At 41.5% G+C, this 20,846-nt stretch overlaps 1 protein-coding gene across 1 annotated transcript in view; it reads right to left on the reverse strand.

The window, feature by feature from the left end:
- The window catches only part of LOC137458185 (spermatogenesis-associated protein 16-like), a 40,033-nt gene extending 36,033 nt beyond the window's left edge, over positions 1-4,000 (reverse strand). The window contains exon 1 of the mRNA XM_068169870.1: positions 3,927-4,000. Within this exon, the coding sequence (XP_068025971.1) occupies positions 3,927-3,979 (53 nt within the window). The 5' untranslated portion in view covers positions 3,980-4,000. The remainder of the gene's footprint in view (positions 1-3,926) is intronic.
- Positions 4,001-20,846: the final 16,846 nt, after the last annotated feature.

A 20,846-nucleotide genomic window follows, 5' to 3' on the forward strand; every position in this document is an offset into this window, starting at 1 on the left:
ATGTACAAAAGAGCACAGGAGGTTAAAAATGAGTTGTACTTAATGAGGATGAATTACTTTTATCAGTAATGAAAAGACAATGCCAACGGCAAACACTGCAGTTCTCAGCCAAGTGTGGTTCATAGCTGAAGCTTAGACAATACTGGTGGCTACCAAAACTTATTTTAACCAAAATAACACTCATCAAAACATCAAATGCTGTCAGCATTTAATGATTGGACTGAAAGAGCAATACCTTAGATAGATGACAACTGGTACTTGTGCAAGCTGTTTTAGAGGAGACAATTGCTGCTGGAAACTGCAGTCAAAAGTCATAGTGATTCTGTTTGTTAATGCTTGCTTGCTTGTTGACCCCCTCCAGGTTGTCAGTTCTACCACAGCCAAGCAATAGCACTATTATTAAGTGAAAAAAATTAACAAAATCAGTAATTCCCTGATAGTTGGCAACACATTTTCTGTAAGCCTTTGAGCAGGATGTGCTGTGGTAGGCTTATAATGAATATAGAACTGTGGCAGATTTTCATAGAATTGGATCTCAGCTCTCCATTTTCCATCTTGGTTCCTTTCTTTCTGGTCTCAAAATGATAGACTGCCTCTCTCCATCTATAAATTCTGTACTGAAAAGTATTACAGCACACCCTAATAGCTTGAGCAAACATCAGAAAGCTGCCTTTGACTCTTGGCAGTTTGGTTTGATGTTGCTGGGCTCTTTGTAGCCTATACACTAGAAATCACTTCTGCTGTGTTCCTACTCTACCCCAAAGTAGCCCTTTACTGTCCTGATGCAGCTCCAGGTTAGTAGCCTTTATGGAGAGTGCTAATCTAGTGCCAGGAGTGCCCTGAAACTGCAAAACTATCTCTTCATCTTTTAATGCTGACTTTGTGTTTCAGGTGATTTTTGGTGAAAAGGGGAAAAAAATACATACTGAATACTCCAATTTCAAACAAAATAAAACTTAACAGTTGGTGAGCTGAGTGTGTGATGCACTGGGGGTTGCTTTTCCACATGCAGCTGCAGCAGCTTTATGGATTTCTCTGTTGGGCCTGGCCCTCTGAATAACAGGCATAATTGAGGGGCTGCTTTGCTGAAATTCTATGCTCTGAATGAAGATTGTTTTCATTTGGGGCAAAAATTCAACTCCTGACAATATTAGGCTGAGCAACATCAGGCCTGAGTACTAATCTGAGGTTTCTTAGTCAGTTCTTGACTTCTCAGACCTTCACTGTTTTGCCATCTGCTAGAATTGAAAATTGCCTTCTGCAACCAAAGGGAAAAATCTAATTGCTCAGCAAGCCATATGGGGTTATTAAGATCCTTAAACCCTGGTATGCCATAATGCCTGGGCCAAAAAGACCCCAGGGCATGTAAATATTGTGTGATTCATTTTATAGCTTCAGACTGCAAGCTAGGAATTATTTTGCTGGCTATCTTATGATGAAAAGTGGTGGTCAAGTAGGTTACTGCAGGTGTTGCTTGGTGAGGCCAATCCATGGCACGTTTGTTCAGAGCTGTGACAGATGAGAAGTGGTTTTAATGGTGTTTGATTGCAAAGGGTAAATGTTTTGTATTGGTCTGACAAATGATCAGAACCCAGCCAGTGTCCTCAATTGTACCAGGGATGCTAAAGGCAGCCTTAAATGTTGATATTAGGAAGCCAGAGAATACAATTACTCCTCTTCAGAACGACCCAGACTTGGCTTCTCGTCCACGATCTGAAGTTGATGATCTCAATTGTACTCCCTTTTCTTTCTTAAGGATGGAACAGCTATTCCTCTAAAAATGCCTGCTCTTTAAAATGAGCTGCTGGCCTTGTTCTCTGTTTTCTCTCTTTCTCTAGTTGTGACGTCTTGGAAAGATTCCTTTCTAGCAAACCCCACTTCCATAGATTTGATACAACTGTGGGTGAGAATGTTAAAGCTGATTTTTGGCTGATAAAGTTTCAGAAATGAATGCAGGAGCTGTGAACTTTACATGAAATTAAAGAAAGAATAGTTCAGTAAATGCAAATAAATGCAGAAATGGATATTTTAATTTGGATTCATGATTCATGCCAAAGGATTACCAGCAAACCATTCAAATGTGGTGATGACATAAAAACTCAATGAGAATAAAAGTTCCATAGGCACTAGCTAACTGCTGCCAGTGAGCTAATTTCAGTAGGGGAGGTCAGCATAATGTCTTTGTTCTTTTTGATCAATGCCTATTTCAAGGTTTGTCTTTCTTAATTATGCCTCAGAAAGTTGTTTTTCTTGTAACTGGTGTGCTGTTGTATCAGTTCTTGCATCTTACAACGTGACAACCGTGGTCAGTAGATGTATTCCCATTCTGCAAGTCATGGAATGAATTGTATTGAAAATTGGCATTACTGATTGCCATTTTGCTTTGTGCTAGGAAAGAGGAGTGAAGATTTTCTTTTTCTCTACATCAGTTTTCCAGTGATTTCAGTCTAACTCCATTTATTTCTCTGTAGGTCATTGTTCCTGTTTGAAGACAATTGAATCCAAAGCATGTCTGAATAAGCTTTCGTTTCTGTAGCCCTGGAGTCAACACATCTTCCTATTTTGAAAGTGAGATAATGTAAAGGAGATAAAGAAATGTATTTCCTGTTCTAGTTATATTTATACTGTCCAAACAGCCTCCTTATTTTAGTGTTCTTGGAAATCCCAGTTAGAAAGAGAGTGATCATTACCATCTCTCTGACAGTTGAGAGTACAGTCAAACTTGACATAGTTCTTTTTTGTTTCTTACATTAACAGGTTCTTTGAGAAGCCCTGAACAAATGTGGTTGGGTTAGGGTTTGGATGAGATGTGCAGGTTTTTTGGTGGTGGTGACTTATTTTTTTATATAAGCATCTCATGGTCTTCCCTACTTCGTTTGCTTAGGCTCAGCTAACAGAATCCTCAAGCTGAAAGGAGTGTGTGCCTACTGGATGTGCTCTGGGAAAGCAGATGCTGTTCTCTAAGCACTCATGGGCATTCAGACCCCCAACCCAGATGGTGCTTGGAACTCATCTGAAGGATGGACCCCCCCACGACGTGGACTCAAGGTAGGCATAGCTCTGCAAACAAGGGGTGTGGGAAAACAAAGGAAAGGGGTGTGGAGGAATGGGGACAGGAGCTGAAGAGCTTGTCATTAAGTCAGACTTCTCATGACTTTGCATGTAGGTGAATGAACCTGCTGCCATGATGGCATCACATTTCTTTACCCACATGTTATTCTTCACCACTCTCTGCTGTGCGTTAGGCAGAAGCGTGTGCCGCCTCCTTTTGTTGTAACTCTTCTTTTGTAGTTCTATTTGAGATGATGGTATGAAAAACTTCTTACCCTGTGCTAATTGCAATGTCCATCCTAATGTATCTCATACAAGGGAAAAAAGTTAACAGAGCCCTCAGTTCATGAAGTGTTGCTGGCAGGGCATGCATGCCCTTAACAAACTATCGTTATGCCTGAGTGGTAATTAAAGGCAGCACAAACCCAGCAAAATCCTAACTCATCTGAAACTAATGGGAATTTCATCTCCACCATGCCCAAGTTTTGTGTCTGGCTTCTTTATGCATTGCTGGTGGTGCTGGTCTTTGATGTGGATCTGAAGTGAGCCCATGAGGAATTATATAATGAAAATCATTTGAAGCCATCCCTGACCTAATCTGGCTTGAAAAAGATCAAGAGCTTCTAATATCATTACTATTGTATAAGGCTGAGCATGTTTATATTTGTCTGGCTTCAATCTTAAGGGTGCTCTGAACTATGCCTGTGACTTAGCTGCACATCCTTACCTACGGAGTTATGCAAGCAGTAAATGCATAGGTGGCTATTGTAACTCAGTGTTAGACTGATCCTTCCTGCACAAGACTTTTCATAGTTTTTTGTTTAATTTTTGCTATCTCAGTCTTAGAAGGGTATCTAATCAATATTTATTCTTACCTGTGTGCATGAGTCAGAGCATCACTAGGCCTCTTCATTTTTAAGCAGCACATGGCGAGCTTTGTCTCAATAAAACTGGCAATGCTGGAAATACCATCTGCAGATGTCTCCAAGGGATTTTCTACAGAAGCACCATTACTGCAAAGCTGTACAAGAAACAAAAATCTGATTTACTACTGTTACATTACACCTTTTGTTAGATAGAAATGTGTTTTGTAACTGATGAATGGAGAAAACTGACTTCTAAGTAAAATATTCCCTGCCTTTAACTAGCACCACAGATGCATGTGATCATGAGATAAAGTGCAGTGTCGTCTCCCCAGAAGGGGTAGCCAAGAGAGCAGATAATAAGCTACAATGTAAAAACCACTGTTAGGAATGGAACTCTTTTTCCCCATTTTCAAATGTAAAGGCTCAACTTCAGGCTCCCCAAATCTGTGGCTGGCTGAGACCATGGTTGAAGGAGGAGTCTCAGACAGCTATTTACTTATTTTAGTGAGCCAGTGGTGAATTCTGCTGCAGGCTCTGCTGCCCTTGTCCCACAGGTAGGACAGCAGAGAGTGACACAAAGCAAGGAAACCAGGAACTCTTCTCCTCATTTAATGGGACTTGTCCTTCCAGAAGACTGGTAGAGGAAATCAAAAGGATAAGATCACCAAGCTTTCCCATTTCCTTGAGCTGTATAGAATTTAACATAGAGAAACATCATGTTTTCTATCTAAAAAAAAAAATACTTTCTTCCTGATAGATAAATTGCCTGCTGATCTTCACAGCCAGTGACTTTCTCATTAAATAACATTCTCTCTCCTAATGTGCATCATTAGAATTAGATAACCCACAACTCCTTGAAGTTTTGGAGAGTCCTTGGTATTGACAGAGCTCCAGTACTGGGCAGGACCACCTTCAATCCTCAAATCTTTTGATTCATCTGCAGGCAACCTGATCTTGTACCACCAAAGTGTAGTGAAAAAGAGCTTCCAGTTCTTAGGAAAACTCAACTGTAAGCAATTAGATACAACTATAAACAAATAGATTAAGTCTAAGAGCCTTGTCTTTAAGGACAATAACCATATACTGCTACTAATGAAAATGCAATTGAATGTCTTTTCCTGTGCAGTGATTTCCTCTGACTCAGTGACTTCACTGTGAATCAGCTAGAAAGGCAGATTTCTAATGAAGATTAATAAATTAATATTTATCTAGGCTGTGTGCTTAAGCTCCTGATTCACACTGAGATCAGTGCTGAGGGCTGTTACAGCACTTTTTTCCCCTGGCATCAGAAAAATCTCAGGTTATAGATGTGTGTATGATTTCACAGACTGTGCATGATTTCACATGCCTGACTGCTTCAGTGCCCTCCCACCAGCTATCAGATTCTTTATTAGCCTCCATAACCCAAGCAGAAGAATTTCAATACTGTTTTTAAGGGTCACTTCAGCAGAAACTTCAAGACAAGTTGTTGGCATCACAGAAATTCTGTAGCTAACTTGGCAAAAGAGAACTCAGCTTTGTTTCCTGAGGTATAGAGGTATATTGTTTGTGTGGTTTTCTTTGCAAAGATTAATTTCTGATCATAGGAACCTGTTTGTAGTCAAAAGCTTAGAAGAGAATCATTGAATGATGAAGGTTGGAAAATACCTAAGATCAACAGTGATCAGTTTCCACCTTTGAAGACTTGCTAAAATCTTGGGGACAGTGTAAATTTGTATCAGTGGAAGATCTGGACTAGGCCTTCAAGATTCCTCATTACTCATTTAGCTGTGGTCTCCACAGACCCCTGCTGCAAGAGCATCCCTATGACAAGAAGAGTGGGAGGTATTTGCCAGAAGCCGCTCTCTGCTCACTTGTTCTCTGCTCACTTGTTCCCTGCATTGTACTCTACCATTTCTACACTTCTTCTGCCATTTAGTGCTCTTACATTGGAAATCAGATACACCAATCAGAAAGAACAGCAACACCAAAGAAATAAAAGCCACAACAATAAAAGCCAAGAAAAAAGGACAGTTAATGGCATCTGTCTAGGGTGCTTTCCCCTACAGGGAAGCAGAGCAATATGGAAGGACATTCTGAAGGAAGAGAGCCCCTTAGTCCACTACAATTCACTTTGCAGCTTGATATGATGGCCTCTTAAAACCTTTTCTTATCTCAGAGCCCTACTTGCTGACTTCTTTTTCTTCTTTCCATTCTCATGCCTTCCTTTTCTTGCTGTTACTGCTTTTGGTTGACTTTGATTTGTTTTCTCTGTTGTTACCAGAGCAAAGAATTAGTTAAAGGAAGAAAGATGTTAGATTTTTTTTATCAATTAAAATTAGTGACTTAGAAAGCTTGAGAACTGATTGGCCACATTTATGTACCACACACCTTCATTCTAGTTACACAGCTAGTGTAAATGAAAGGAAGGATTGCTACCAACGTTGTATTTGTTCAGCTGGAGTGGTCCTAATTAGGAGCTTGGATGTGGCAGCCAATATTTTACTATAAAATTTTTACTGTTTACTATTGAATATATAAAACATCACAAGAGGTAGCAGTGGAATATTGCACAAGGGAAGCAGAAACATCAACAGCTACAATGGTAGCTCTCATCTAACACATCTCTTCTCGACTAACCTCAGCTAATGAGCAGAGCTTCAGGGACAGTAAGGTGACACCCACCACAGGTGGTGACCAGCAACTAGGGCTGGGTTAGATTGTGCTAACTGGTTTGTCTGATATAGCTAGAGCAAGAAGAGCATCTGTATCTTCAGACACATCTTCTTAGGTGTTTCATCTACGTGCTGTGCAAGGTGTCAGGCACCTGCTTTGCTGTGGATCTGATGGCTGATACATTTTGTGTACTGCATAAGAGGTAACAGAAGTCAGCACAGATCTGCTGATGCCTCCTTTAGGTTTGGGCTTTCCTACATTCTGGTCCCATAGGAGTGTGATTACTTTGTGAAGCCAAAGAGTGCTCTCTTCTGTACTGCAAGTTCTCCTTCAATTCCTGCCTCATCCTGGAAGCAGGACTGCCCAGAGCTGTTCTGAGATGCAGACCTCTTCATAGCACATTGGCAGATCTAATCAAGCCCACAGCAGTCTGAGGCAACCCTCCTAAACCAAACTTTGCCCCTCTGCACTCCTCCTTCACAAGTACTTAGCTCCTACCATTTCAAAGCAATCTTTTCAGAAAATCAAGAGTTCTTCATAACCTACTCTCCTTTTAAAGCTCTAATGTGTTGGGGTTTTTTTCCCAAAGAACTTGTTAGTAAGATCCTTGTGCATCTCTACAGCAATAAATATCTACCTGAGGTGCTTCATTTGGTGTTAAATTGCTTGCAGGTAACTATATTATTATCATCATAGCAAAAAAAGGTTTTAAATAATACTTTAAAGAACACATGGAGGGGAAGAACCTCCAAAGAAATGGGGGGTTAGCTCTCTTGTGAGATTGGCTCAGCTGTTTCAGTGAGTACTAAAACCTTTTAAGATGCTGCCTTAAAGCTTCAAACAACTGCCTTCATGCTGGTTAGAGATTGGCAGCCATGTGCCAAAGCCCAGTCTTGACTAAATCAATGTCTATGATGGGATTTCTCCAGAGAAGTCAGAAAGAGCAAAATTTTCCATGTTCTGCCCATCTTTGTCTCCTTTCCTGTGCCTGACATATTGTGTACTCCTGGCTCATGGTACCTATTTCCAGACCTCTTCAGTGCCTAATGAAATGGATTAGCTCAGACCCCAGGTATTTCTGGGAAACTGCTTACCCTAAGCTGGTTTAGTCCACAGAGAAATGTAGTAGGAGCTGGAGAAGTAGAGGAGAAGGGTGGCATGGAGCAGCTGGGGGAAGCAGCCTCTTAAATCACTCAAGCTAGATCTAGAGGTCCAGGGCTGTCTATATCCTTACTTCAAGAAAGGCAAGCAAGAAGAGTAAGACAGACAAAACATGGAGTGAAGAACGGGAAAAGATTCAGCAAAGCAAGGAAGCAGAGCTCATTACTGTTCAAGACTACCCAAAATTGGCAGATACAGGCATTTATCTATTTCCTTCCCCCCTCTCCCCCAAATCAATGCCCAACTATTTCATGGAAGACTTCCTGGAGAGAGCAGTGATCTTCATGCTGGTCTTTCTTTCCTGCATGTAAGCAGTGCTCAAGAAGGAAATAACGACCACTTCATTAATGTCTTGTGAAAACTTCTCTTGATTATTTTAATTGCATTTCCTATTTCTTTTTGCACATTATCCCTACAGACATTGTGTCTTTCAACCAAGATTTGTTTCTTACATTGTGTTTCTGTCATATTTGTCCTTCATTCCACTTAACTTCCATAAGCTATAGAATAATAGAAAAAAAAATATGAGAGTTGTGTTACTCTGCACAACAGCAAGCCAAAGCTTACTGCCTCTGTGTAAGTGCCCAGGGAACTGCTTATCTGAGAGCTGTGAACAGTAATTAATAATACAGTTTAAGATTTCTCTTATGTCTATAGCCTAATGAGATTAGTGCTCTGTTGTACTCAGCACCACATAAACAATTAAAATGTTGAGTTTCAGCCTCCAAGAGCAATTAGGACTAGATGGTTAAATCCCTGCAAAGTGCTATGAATAAACTGCAATTACCCTTGCCAAATGTCAGCCCAGAGCCCAATTGATTATGATTGTTTTTATAAACAAGTTACATATAGTGAGGGGAAAGTAGTGTTTAGAGAGGAAGTGCTGACAAAACCTTTACTGCAGCAATGTGGACAAAGCAGCTGTAATAATGGCAAGTGTGCCCTTATCACAGCAAGAGAAATGAAAGGAGTTCAGATCTTGCACTGAATGAGCCATGACTGATGTCTATCACAAAGAAATAAGAAGACTGAACCAGAAAAAAAGATACATTAAGGTTGATGTGGATTCTTTTCTGGTTTTTTCCCCTCAAAAGAAAACTAAAACTAAAAAAGATCAGATGTGACTCAGGCTTTCAAACAATACAAACAGCAAGATGAAAGAACTAGGTTGCTTCATTGCCTAAAGAAATGGCTAGAATCTCAAAAAGTCTGACAGCTGATTGTGAGAGACTCACCTTATGGGCTGCTAAGAAGGTGCTGACCTGCCTCATCAATAGATTGTCTGAGCCTTTGTGGTATTGGGCAGGAAAGGAAGTGCTTAAAAAGTCATCCCGCTGAAAGATGGCCTGGAAAAATCTCCCGTTCAGATCTCAGCATAGCTGTTGGCACTGGAGCACGCTCATTCAGAAAGTCTGGCTGTAAATCTAATACAGAGAAATCTTGCTTCATTTTTAAGTGATAAAACCGGAGCATCCTCACCTTAGAGATGGATCAAGATAGCTGGAATTCAATAGGAGTGAAATTATTACAGAGGAGGGCAGCTAATGACCTAGCTGTTGTGGTGCTTTGGCTGTGTTTTGTTACAGTACTATAGTTCTCTGTCTGGACTAGAGGACATTGAAGGAGTGGGCTAACACTTGTACAAGTACCAGTGGTATAGTTTTCTTAGAGCTGCTCCATAGTTTTGGATGCAGTTTTGCCTGTTCCAACATTTGCACTGAAATGAACTGTAGCAGATGACTGCCCTGGGATTTCAAATGGCCTCCTGGGAGAAAAAGACTATTACAAATGAGAGAGTTTGGTTCCTATCACTGTCTAGAAAAGTCCCATCACTGTCTAAGGAGCATATTAATATAGCAGTTGCCATTACATGGATCTTCGAGCAGGGTAAGTTAGCCTGGGTGGAGTACAGGCCAACACAATTCTGCGGTTGCCAGCAGAGCTCACTGAAAGACAGATGGACTATCTGTGCACAAAATGCATGGATGATGCAGATAGTCATGCTCTGGCTGAAAAATGTTGTGATGTTAACCTCTGAAAACCATGCATCCTGGACATTCACAGCAGAGAGCACAAACTACAGATTCTGGGACAGCAGATGAGATACAGCCAGACCATCCTCATTGAGGCAGCTTGGACCTTATGCTGCAGAGGAAGTGAAAGCAAAACAAAACAGTCACAACAGAAGTCTCTGCCAGCTCTGATTGGGGTTGGGGGCAGGGAGGGAGAATTATTGCCATCTCTAGATCTGATGCCTAATTTGGCCCCGAGCTTTAGGAAGATGTTCACAGGGTACATTCAGTATCAGCATATGGGTCCTCTTGGACTGCTGTTGAAGAGTCAGGGTAAGGAACCTGCTTCTGAGTAAGAAATGTTGTCATCATGTCCTCTCCCTGCTTCCCAGCTGCTGTGGTCCCTCTAGACCTTCAAACCATGGAGAGTTTGATTCAACAGGCCAGCACTGGGCAATCTCTCCTTGAATTCTTTCTCCATAGCCTCTGACAGAAAGGGCAACTGTGATGCTCAGGAACAGTGACTTCTGCAGGACTGTACAGAAACTGGGAAACAGACTTTTGTCCCCTGAACTGCAGCCCCACAGAATTCCTGTCCCAAAGAACTGGTAATGGCAATGTAATGGTCCAGTTTCAATGCAGCTTAATCCCCTCTGAGAAGTACTAGAAGAAATTCCTTTCCTGTCACTCCACTGAAATGAATGCTGAATGTAGCCCAGGGGTTCTGCCTTGCTATATGCAGATTCAGGAAGATAGCACTGCAGCCTTTGCTGTTTAGAAAGGTTTACTTCACAACTGGAAAGGCAAAAGCTTTCTTGGTTGAAACCAAAGGTTAGATTTTGAAGGGAAAAGGGCTCATCAAAGAACTGGCAAAGAATTTAACAACTAGGTGCCAGCTGAAGTGCCACTGTGATTTATCAGCAGGTTCTTCTCTAATCTGATGTGAGGTAATAGGAGAAGGTGTTGAAAGCAGAATCAAACTAGATACAGAACAAAAAGTGTAAGTACTAGGGTTCCTAAGATCATTCACATAAGAAAGTTCACCTTATCTAGTAGGCAGGCCACTCTCCCCAAGAAGGTTGTCTTAGACATCTAAGGAAATCACCAGACAAAGGCAGATTTCAAGAGATAAATGACTGATCTTACGTCCCTTTGGCATCTATATTCGCTGTCAGGCAAGCCTCTCCATTGGAAGAGATGTGGTTTCCTTACTGACAGCCCCAACAAAATACTGAGCTAGAGTAGCTGCCAGTGCCGTGGACAGACATCTCTTAGCAAAGATTAACCCTCAAATATGCAGAAAGCTGAATCTGCTTAGGACTGATCAGGAAGATCATTCCTGAGAGCTCACAAATTCAGAGCCCCTGACCATAGTGCTGAATTGCCTACCTAGATCCTCCAGCACAGCCATTCATTAGAAGCATTTCACAGTAAATGCTTCCAAAAGAAAACCTAGACATTTTAACCAAAGCCTCAGGAAAATACTTAACTGACAAAGAGAATGATTTTCTAAAAGCTTTTCCCTGCAAGTTTTTTTATTGAGGCAGTGATCAGAGCGAGCCTGCCTGAGTTATAACAGTGCTTCCCTTGCACAGCCCAAAGTCACCTTAATCAGTTTGAATACCCAAAAATACAATAGCAGCAGTAAGAATCTAGTTGATAGAGCAAAGTTCATTTCAGGTGTTGGTCCACCAGAGAGAGTCCATAAGTGATTAAAGAATTATTGGTCTGTATTTTACAGTTGGTTCTCTGATACTTTTTACTCCATGGTGGATTATTTTAAAGTTCTTCAGACAGCCTCACAGCAAAACTCTTTGGTCCAGAAAATTTCCCATTCACACTGATATCAAACACACACACATCACGCATAGGCCTTTGCCTTTGTCAGCCTTCTGGTAAGGAGAAGAGACCACTTCTCTCCTTCAGGGCTCCTCAGTACTATACCACTGCTCAGAGGAAAACTCCTGCAACTTCTACCTGATGTAGACACACAAATCTCATTGTTCTATAGGGCATTCAGTCAACAGCCCATCCAAGGGGCTGTGAAAATCTCCTGTTCCTCCTCCAGAACACAGTCTAGCTATATACTGCAGGACCACATGGAGGGCCATCACAGATCCCCTATGTGACAGCTATGCTGGCATGACATGGCACCAAAATCATCATGCTCACTCCCTCAGCTGGTGCTGGGGCTAGCTGGACTATGTCTGTTGCACTGCACAGTGAAGAGAAATCATCATTTCCTCAATTACCTAGTGCTGAAGCCAGCACTGAAAAATGCAGCTTCCAATCTTTAGGCTATGCTATGGTTTGTTTTAACAAGGGATTGAATGGCTTACAAACAGGTAAAATTGCTGCCAGGTGCAAGGACATTAGCCTTTCCCAGCTGCTTTAGTGCTGCCATTCAAAAGAGTTTGCTATCAATAGGATTCCTTTGAGCTCTATTCTGACAAGTGCTGAGCACTATCTGGGAAGGGCCAGTGGTTTTCCATCCCCATTGAACTCAGTAGGAGTTTTGATTGCTCAGCACATTGCTGGAAACATTCTGCTGAAATTCCCTTCAATCACACAATTATCCCCTCACCTCTTGCTCCTTCTTTTACAGTTGTAGAAGGAGGAATAAGTTACTGTAGCAGAACTGCCTGTGGAGAAAAGTTTTCAGCCTGAGGATTGTGAACAAACATCAAAATCAACAAGTTCCCTGAGTCAGGGCTGGAGACAGTCCTGGCTTAGCCAGGTAAGGGGACAAAGCATGACAAAGATTTGAAAGATTTACACTAAAATTCAGTAGTGATGTGGCCTAAAATGCCTTTGCCTCCTCCCTTTACCCCTTTGTATACATTTCTGCCCACTGCCTAATGTCCGTTGCTGTAACCAGTAAAGGTTCACTGCAAGAAACATTCCATCAGCATCTAGGACACCTTCTGGCAGCTTTTACCAGCACAGTAACACATACTGTAGGCTCCTCAATAAAACTCAACAAGTTGCTTATCGTTTCAAACCTGTTTCTGGCTGAACAGAAATGCATTCCTCATGTATCTTTCCTTTGTACAGTCTGTACCTGTAGCCAAGGACATTAAACTGGTGCCAAATGGAGGTCTACTGAACAATACCACAAGGTTAAAGGCCGAGCACTTATGCTTAACAAACCATTCTGAAAGATGACCATCGTTAAACTCCTTACAATTAAACTTTTTAGAAGTGATGGAAACACTGAGAATTACCTGTGCCTTCCACCTTTTCACTCTGGAGTCAGCAGAGGCAGATGAAAGTCAACATTTGCTTTGACTCTCAGCACAATGATGAGTTTAAAATGCAGGTCATGTCACCTTCCCTATTGTACTGGAACGGATGTTGAGAAGAGGTTTGTGGACCTAATTCTGCACCTTGTTATGCCAGTCTGGATCTGCTACAGGTTCCCCAAACTGAAAACTAGGCTGTTCATTACTAGGGGAGGGGTGGCTTGCTTCTGAGTAGCAGCACTTCAGTATACTTTGCAGACAGTTTAGGAAGAAATGGCTTTGAACCCAAATTCCCAGCTGAAGCTGGGACTCCACTTGCAGCTCTTGCTACTCTGTAAGAAAAATCTGCCTGTTTTTTTAATACCCACCCCGCCTCGTCCACCCCTGATGGCAGTTCCTGTGCTTACCAGCTCTCAAACATCAGGCCATGATGTTTTTCCTACACCCTGCAACAACACACAATGCAAGTCAAAGAGTCACAGAGGTGTGGTTGGGTTTTTCCTTTTTTATTAAAAGCCAGCTTTTTCCTCTCTTGTTGCAGGTGTAAGAGACTGGTACACTGGCACTGCTTAACACAAACAAACAGCCATTACCAAGAACTACCAAAAATATTTAAGGGGCTTTAACATTTACACAGTAAAGAGTAATGACAGCAAGTCTGATAATTACTAACTATTGAAGAGCTTTCTCTCAGCACTGTGTCCACAATCTGCATGCTTATTCTGGGCATTGCACAGTAGGAGTATTCTTAATTTTCTGTTTTCTCCTAGGGCACTTTCTTTCTTCAAGTGATGGCAGCAATAAGGAAATATAAACTCATAGGTGGTATAGTATACATAGATGAAAAAAACACTTGAGTATAGAGAAAACACAGCATCAGAGACGGGCAATGAGTCTATCCCAACACATCTGCCTCATACTTCCATACTGCACCCACAGATTGGAGCAGCAGAAAATAAGGAGGTAGGAGAGAAAATGAGCCCCAGTGAAAGTGATGAGGATGCACTCTTAATAAGTCTTACATGGAAATTACAAAACTATGTGAAAACAGATAAGGAAAAAGAAAACACTACAGCAGAGAGCGATAATGAGTCCATCCCAACACCTCTGTCTCATAATATCACATTCCCCCTTGGGGGTGGAGCACCAGTACCTAAGGAGAGTAGACAAATGGCAGAGAAAAAGAGAACAAATCAGAGTAACGATGTAGTCAAAACACATCCTAAAACAAAATCAGAAAACACTGAAACACCAACTAAGAAAAAAGAAAAACTGTTGGAGACTGTCCAAGAGTTCATTCCAACACCTCTCTCTCAGACTCCCACACTCCACCCCGGGGGTGGAGCGGCAGAAAATAAGGAAAGCTTAAAAATGGCAGAGAAAAAGAGGACAAATGAGAGTAATGATGTGCACAAAGCAAGTCGGAAACGGAAATCAGAAAACAATGAAACACAACCTAAGAAAAAAATGGTGGAGAGTGTCATAGAGTTCTTTCCACCACCTGTCTCTCATGCTTCCATACGCCACCCCAGGGGTGCAGCAAAAAGTAAGGAAAGCTTAAAAATGGCAGAGAAAAAGAGGTCAAATCACAGTGGTGATGTGGAGAAAGCAAGTCGTAAACGGAAATTGGAAAACAATGCAACACCAACTAAGAAAAGACAAAAAACATTAGAGACTGTCCAAGAGTTCTTTCCACCACCTGTCTCTCATACTCCCACACTCCACCCCCGGGGTGGAAAAGCAGAAAATAAGGAAAGCTTAAAAATGGCAGAGAAAAAGAGGACAAATCAGAGTAATGATGTGCACAAAGCAAGTGGTAAATGGAAATCAGAAAACAATGAAACACCAACTAAGAAAAAATTGGTGGAGAGTGTCATAGAGCTCTTTCCACCACCTGTCTCTCATGCTTCCATACGCCGCCCCAGGGGTGCAGCAGAAAGTAAGGAAAGCTTAAAATTGGCAGAGAAAAAGAGGACAAATCAGAGTAATGATGTGCACAAAGCAAGTGATAAATGGAAATCAGAAAACAATGCAACACCAACTAAGAAAAGAGAAAAAACATTAGAGACTGTCCAAGAGTTCTTTCCACCACCTCTCCCTCATACTTCCATACGCCGCCCCAGTGGTGCAGCAGAAAGTAAGGAAAGCTTAAAAATGGCAGAGAAAAAGAGGACAAATCAAAGTAATGATGTGCACAAAGCAAGTCATAAACAGAAATTGGAAAACAATGAAACACCAACTAAGAAAAAATTGGTGGAGAGTGTCCTAGAGTTCTTTCCACCACCTGTCTCTCATACTTCCATATGCCACCCTAGGGGTGCAGCAGAAAATAAGGAAAGCTTAAAAATGGCAGAGAAAAAGAGGACAAATCACAGTGGTGATGTGGACAAAGCAAGTCATAAACGGAAATCAGAAAACAATGAAACACCAACTAAGAAAAAAGAAGAAACCTCAGAGACTGTCAAGGGATCCTACCCAACACCTCCATCTCATACTCCCTTACTTAGCTCTAGAGGTGACGCAGCAGAAAACAAGGCACAGAGAAAGAGATCAAATCAGAGCAACGATGTAGTCAAAGCAAGTTGTAAAGAGACATTGGAAAACAATGAAAAACCAGCTGAGAAAAGTGATTCCAACTTAGCACAGCTGTCTCATAAGCTAAGGTGCATCGAAAAGAGGTTGGTCTACACCGATGAGGAGGACATTTCCCTCGAGTTCGCTGAGGCTAGGCTGTCTACCAGCACACAATCAGCAGGTTGTGATTCTGGCAAAGCCGGTCCTTCACCGGCACCGCATGGCCGCACTTTGCCCCGCATTAGTAGACACTTTAAGTTAGCCATCGACCAAGCCCGTGCTTGCTACGGACACAGAAACTATGCAGGAGCCATGGAGCACCTTTCAACAGCTCTGAAGGTATGAGATGAACAAAGTACAATCACCATGGCAAAGTAAATGCAAGGCTGTCGTTGTACTGACTAGATATAATAATACCAAAGGGAGCAAGAAGCACAAACCTGGGATGGGGATGGTTTCAGGACATGTCATTTCGCACCAAATCTGAAAATTGAGAACCATAAATAAATCATAGCAGGAAGGGGGTACCAGACTGAACAAAAAAAGAGAAAAAAAGAATCCCAGGTGATTCTGTAGTTTTCTCCAGATCTTCACCCCATTTATGTATGGGGGGAATTCAAGTCCCAGACAGTGAAAACAAACTAACAAAACCCCCACAAACAGAAAAGCAAAACCTCCCCCCAAACCCAACCAAACAAAAAAAATCCCACAACTCTGGTTGGTTTGTTCATTTAATCCCAGCTCTACCAGAGACAAATGATATCTCAACTATCAGGGGAGGTTCCCACTCTACCCCAACTGTCCATGCACTACTGGACGAAGTGTTTAATCCTTTGATTAAACAAAAGGTCTGGTTCAGTGTCCTTTTTTTTTTCCCCACAGCATTTCCAACATGCACTCTGTTTCCCTTCTTTTCTCTAAAGTCAAAAGACAGCCACTGGATTTGTGTAGAAACCCTTTCATTTCTGGGTGAGAAAGCACAGGTTCAGTAGTGGGTAACTGCCTCCTGGACACAGATGTCTTTCTCTCCAGTAGCTGAGAGTCCAAAAGCTGTGTTTTTGTGGAAGGAAAGAATTCCTGCCTGCCTCAGATACTACAGAAATAACATGACCTTGGCTATGATCTTTGAAACTAATCTGTGATTTTCATTACTTCCTGCCTTCAAGTGCTCAAACTTGAGCTGTCTTAAACAGACCTTTTCTTCAATAAGCAGATATTTCTATGTTTTCACAAGCAGAGGCCTTTCCAGATTCAGGCTGAGCACCCCCCCAAAAGAGTTACCTAAAGACCTTTGACATTTTAGAAAGCTTTGAGTTTTATCAGTATACTGCAAGAAAAGAGTAAAAGAGGGAGTTCCTAGCACTTTGGCAAGGTTGCAATTAATTTCATAGGAGCAGAGAAGAAAAAGGAGGTGTAGGAAACCCCAGCAGGTAGGTCACAGTTATATCCACCAGCCTCCTGTTTCCTGGAAGCCAGAGCTAGCAGCATTTACAGTAAAACTGATTGTTCAAAGTTGTATCATTATTCCCAGATTTCTCTAGTGCTGCTAATCTCAGTTCATTATATTGGAAATCCCTTGTATTATGGCCATGTAATTCATCATGTGCCAGTAGAAGTCATGGTTCATCATAATCACACAATGGGCAAGGACTTAGACGTAATCAGATTTTAGTTCCCCTGTCGTGTTTCCATAATGCTGCTGTAAAACCAGCATAAGCACAAACAAGCACCACTTGTTTAAACATTTTAGCAGATGGATCTACAGTGTCTTTCTCCCTCCTGATTTAAACAACGCAAGATAACAAAAAATTGGATTACAATTGCTGGGAACTGACTCTGATAAACTGTTTGCTTGTGTGCAGAATGAAATTGAATAATGGCATCAGGCTCTCTCTTTCTAGTAATGTTAAATCTGTTAAATAGTTAAATTCTACAGACAAAGGCTGCTTTCAAAGAGGTAGCATTAGGGCATTTTGAAAACAGTGTCCCCAAGAGTACAGCTGTCTTACAGACCTTGAAAGATGCCCTGTATCCCCACAACTAACCCCAACACTAACATTTGCTGTGCAGATGAGAGATTGACTTGTTCCGTGATACAGGATGCTAAAAAGATGCTTGCTGCAAAGATTTTAAAAGCCAGCATCTGCTGCTCAAATCAAGTTTCAAAAAGAGAGACACTTGCCACTTCACAGGAATATGGCCTGTGATTAGAATAGAGGACTTGCAAGCTGGGCTCTCTGGGCTCTCCCTGTCTACTCTGACGTCAATCACTTCAACTATGCTCTTGACATCCTGAAAAAGGGTCCAGCTATACTTGGTTTCGGGGCTGTAATGCCAAACTTAATTCAAAAACATTTGTAAAGCACTAGAGCTTTGCAGCTGACAAGGAGATAACCTCTTCCTACTCCTTTTTCCCTCTACAATATTGAAGGGATTTTATGTTAAAACAATAAATATTCTAGCACTGAGTGAGTAAGATTAGAAAGTGCCATTCTCTTTCGGCTTTGTTTCTCCCCCTACACTCAGGAACGAGGCTTGATGGGGACAAAAACACTTGTCACCTGAAAGGAAAAGAGTACTTGTCTCCTAACAGGAAATGGAAAAGCTAGCTAATAGGCATCCTAGTGAAAGAATAAATAGATATTAAATAACTCCTTTTCGGGTTTGTGGGCAGAGTGCTTGGGAAATCACAGAATTGTAGAGCTGGGGCTCCTCAGCAGAAGCAAAGACCAGAATATCCCTGAAAGACACTTCTGTACTCCATGACTAAAAATCTGCAGGAAGTAGGACTTCTCACCCATATTAGCAAGCTGACACAAAGTTTTTCCACATCTTCTATGCTGCAAAATAGCCCATACATTTGTTTTGGTATCCTTATTTGACACAAAGAGCCACTAACCACCCTATGCTCTCTGTACTTGCAACCTCTTAGCTTGCCTCTTTTCAGTCTCCTCTAAATGAAATTAATCCAAGCCTCTCAGTATTTTCTCCTGGGTCATGTTTTCTAAACCTCTCTATTCTTTTTGTTGCTTTTCTTTGGATCATTTCCAATTTGTCTCTGCTCAGATATAGGCAAATTTGAGATGGTGCAGAGGAAAGCAGAAAACTTAAGCTGCTGAGATTGGAACCCTGGCTGCTTTGCCCACAGCTTTTTGAAAGCTCAAAGATCAGGAAACTCAAAGTCATGGTTTCTAGTGTAAAATGTTTACAGATATTTTTTCCAGATGTAAGGAAATCAAACCTTTAGTCTGATATTGCACCACTTTGAGTTAGACACTCTGATCCAGAAAAGTGTGTGCATAGCACTGGATGTGAACAGTACCACTAAAGTTAGTGCTACCTTACCCGTTGTAAATATCATACACTGCTTGGCTCTACTCTAAGCAAAAAATGTCTGTTCTAGATCCATCCACATATTCAGGTTGTATTCTTTAGATGTTTTTCAGATATGCAAATAACAGGCAATTATGAAAGCCTAGCACCAAAGTGATTGAACTTGATAACAACCATGAAAAAAGGGAGCTAATGCAGGCAAGTGGTGGTCAGAGAAGGTGTGCTGCTAAAGTATTTTCTATCTGAAATGTCTTTAAATCATGCTGCTGCATACCAACATAGACTGCAGAGGAAAGAGAGGGAGAAGCAGGCTGAAGTGGGCACCAAATTGGAAACTGTTCATGGACTGATTTGAAAGTAACTTTATCCATGAGGACAGCTTAGAGAAAATGTGTTATTGAAGTACTTTATTTCCATTGAGAGATTCACACAGGCATACACAGACAGTAGGTGGTGACAGCTGCTACCAGAACCATTTGTTATCTTACTCCTATTCAGCTTTTGACAGTGTAAAATGAATAGAAATGCTGAAAAGCTTTACAGAGGTGAACCAAACAATAACAAGTAGGGGAGAATGAATTGTGGTTAGGTTACTTTAGGGAAGAGCTCTACTTCTGTTTATTCCTGAGGCATAGATATAGGCTGTGTTTCTAATGCTGACAATAGTGTTGAGAGGATTCTTGGTTGAGTTTGTCACCTCCACACCATCCTGAGGTGGGGAGAGAGGGGAGAGCTGGCCTTGCAGCTAACTTTAATGCCATCTATAGAAATGGCATGTAAATAAGGCTTCAGCAAATTATTGCTTTTCCCTAATAATCCTGTCCATCAAAATGGGAGTGAACCTTTCCCACAGTTTGCCTTAATAAAAGTGCTGGTGAGATAGCTCGTATTTGGACTTAGCAGTAGCCAATCTCTTGGCATCAAAAGGATTATATTAGTTGGCCTGAAATTAAATTGCTTTTCCCAAGCAATCATGACAGCTCTCAAAATCTTGCTCCAATATAGTCACATCACACCAGCTGACAGTTGCCTCCAAAAACCCATTCATTTTGGCCAGCTCCTCCTGCAAACACTATCAACATACTGAGGCTCCTGCTTCAAAGTGCAATAGGCATTTCAAACTACAATCCTATGAGGAGGAGGTACTGGTATCAGTTTGGGCTTTTGTCTGATTGTTTGGTTATCACATGGAATATTTACACCATTCTCAGTTTGCTTTGATTTTGGAGGGACTCAAGAGTGGAGGACTGACAAATTTTGTATTACAAAGGCAATCTAGAAAGGAGATTTCAGTACACTGTCCAGAATATAGAGTTCCTGGCAAACTATTGCAGTATATTGATTCCACAATAGATGTTTCATTAGAAAGCTTTGGGGCTGGCTGGCTGGGGTTTTTTTTTGGCTGCTGTGACAACTCCTCTCACCCTGGCAGTACTGATAATGGGGACACTCCATAAAACAGGGTTGGTAATGAGAGGCACAGATTTCTAGTGCAGCACACAGATGTAGCTGAAGTCAGACAGCTGATACTTTCCAAAAACCTTTCTTCCCCATTTAATGTTTTCTAAGCAAATTATTTACAAGGAGAAAGACCCCTAAGTTTGCACTGGAGGGAGGTAAAGCCTTTATCTGAAGTTGGGCCAATAAACAGGAACGACCTAGGTTTAGGAGTGCTGCAGGAAACATCGTTAGCTTCCGTGGGAGGGAAAGAGTCACATCAAGTTTGTTTTTATAAAGCAGCATCCACCTAGAAATCAGCACAAACTAAAATGCTATCTCCTCTGAATTTGGTGGGCCACTTGTAATCTCACTTTTGCAGAGAGCTCCAATCTCCAAAAAAGGCCAGAACAGTGATAGATGTAAAACCTGCCAGCCTCCAGGGAGCATAAAACTTGGGTTTGAACCTCTCTAATCTTCTGCCCTACCAGGAACCAAATCCTTTCCACATACCT

Source organism: Melanerpes formicivorus, unplaced genomic scaffold (genome assembly GCF_026170545.1).
Source record: "Melanerpes formicivorus ecotype bairdi unplaced genomic scaffold, bMelFor1.0.p_v2 SCAF_231, whole genome shotgun sequence".
NCBI classification, from domain to species: Eukaryota; Metazoa; Chordata; class Aves; order Piciformes; family Picidae; genus Melanerpes; species Melanerpes formicivorus.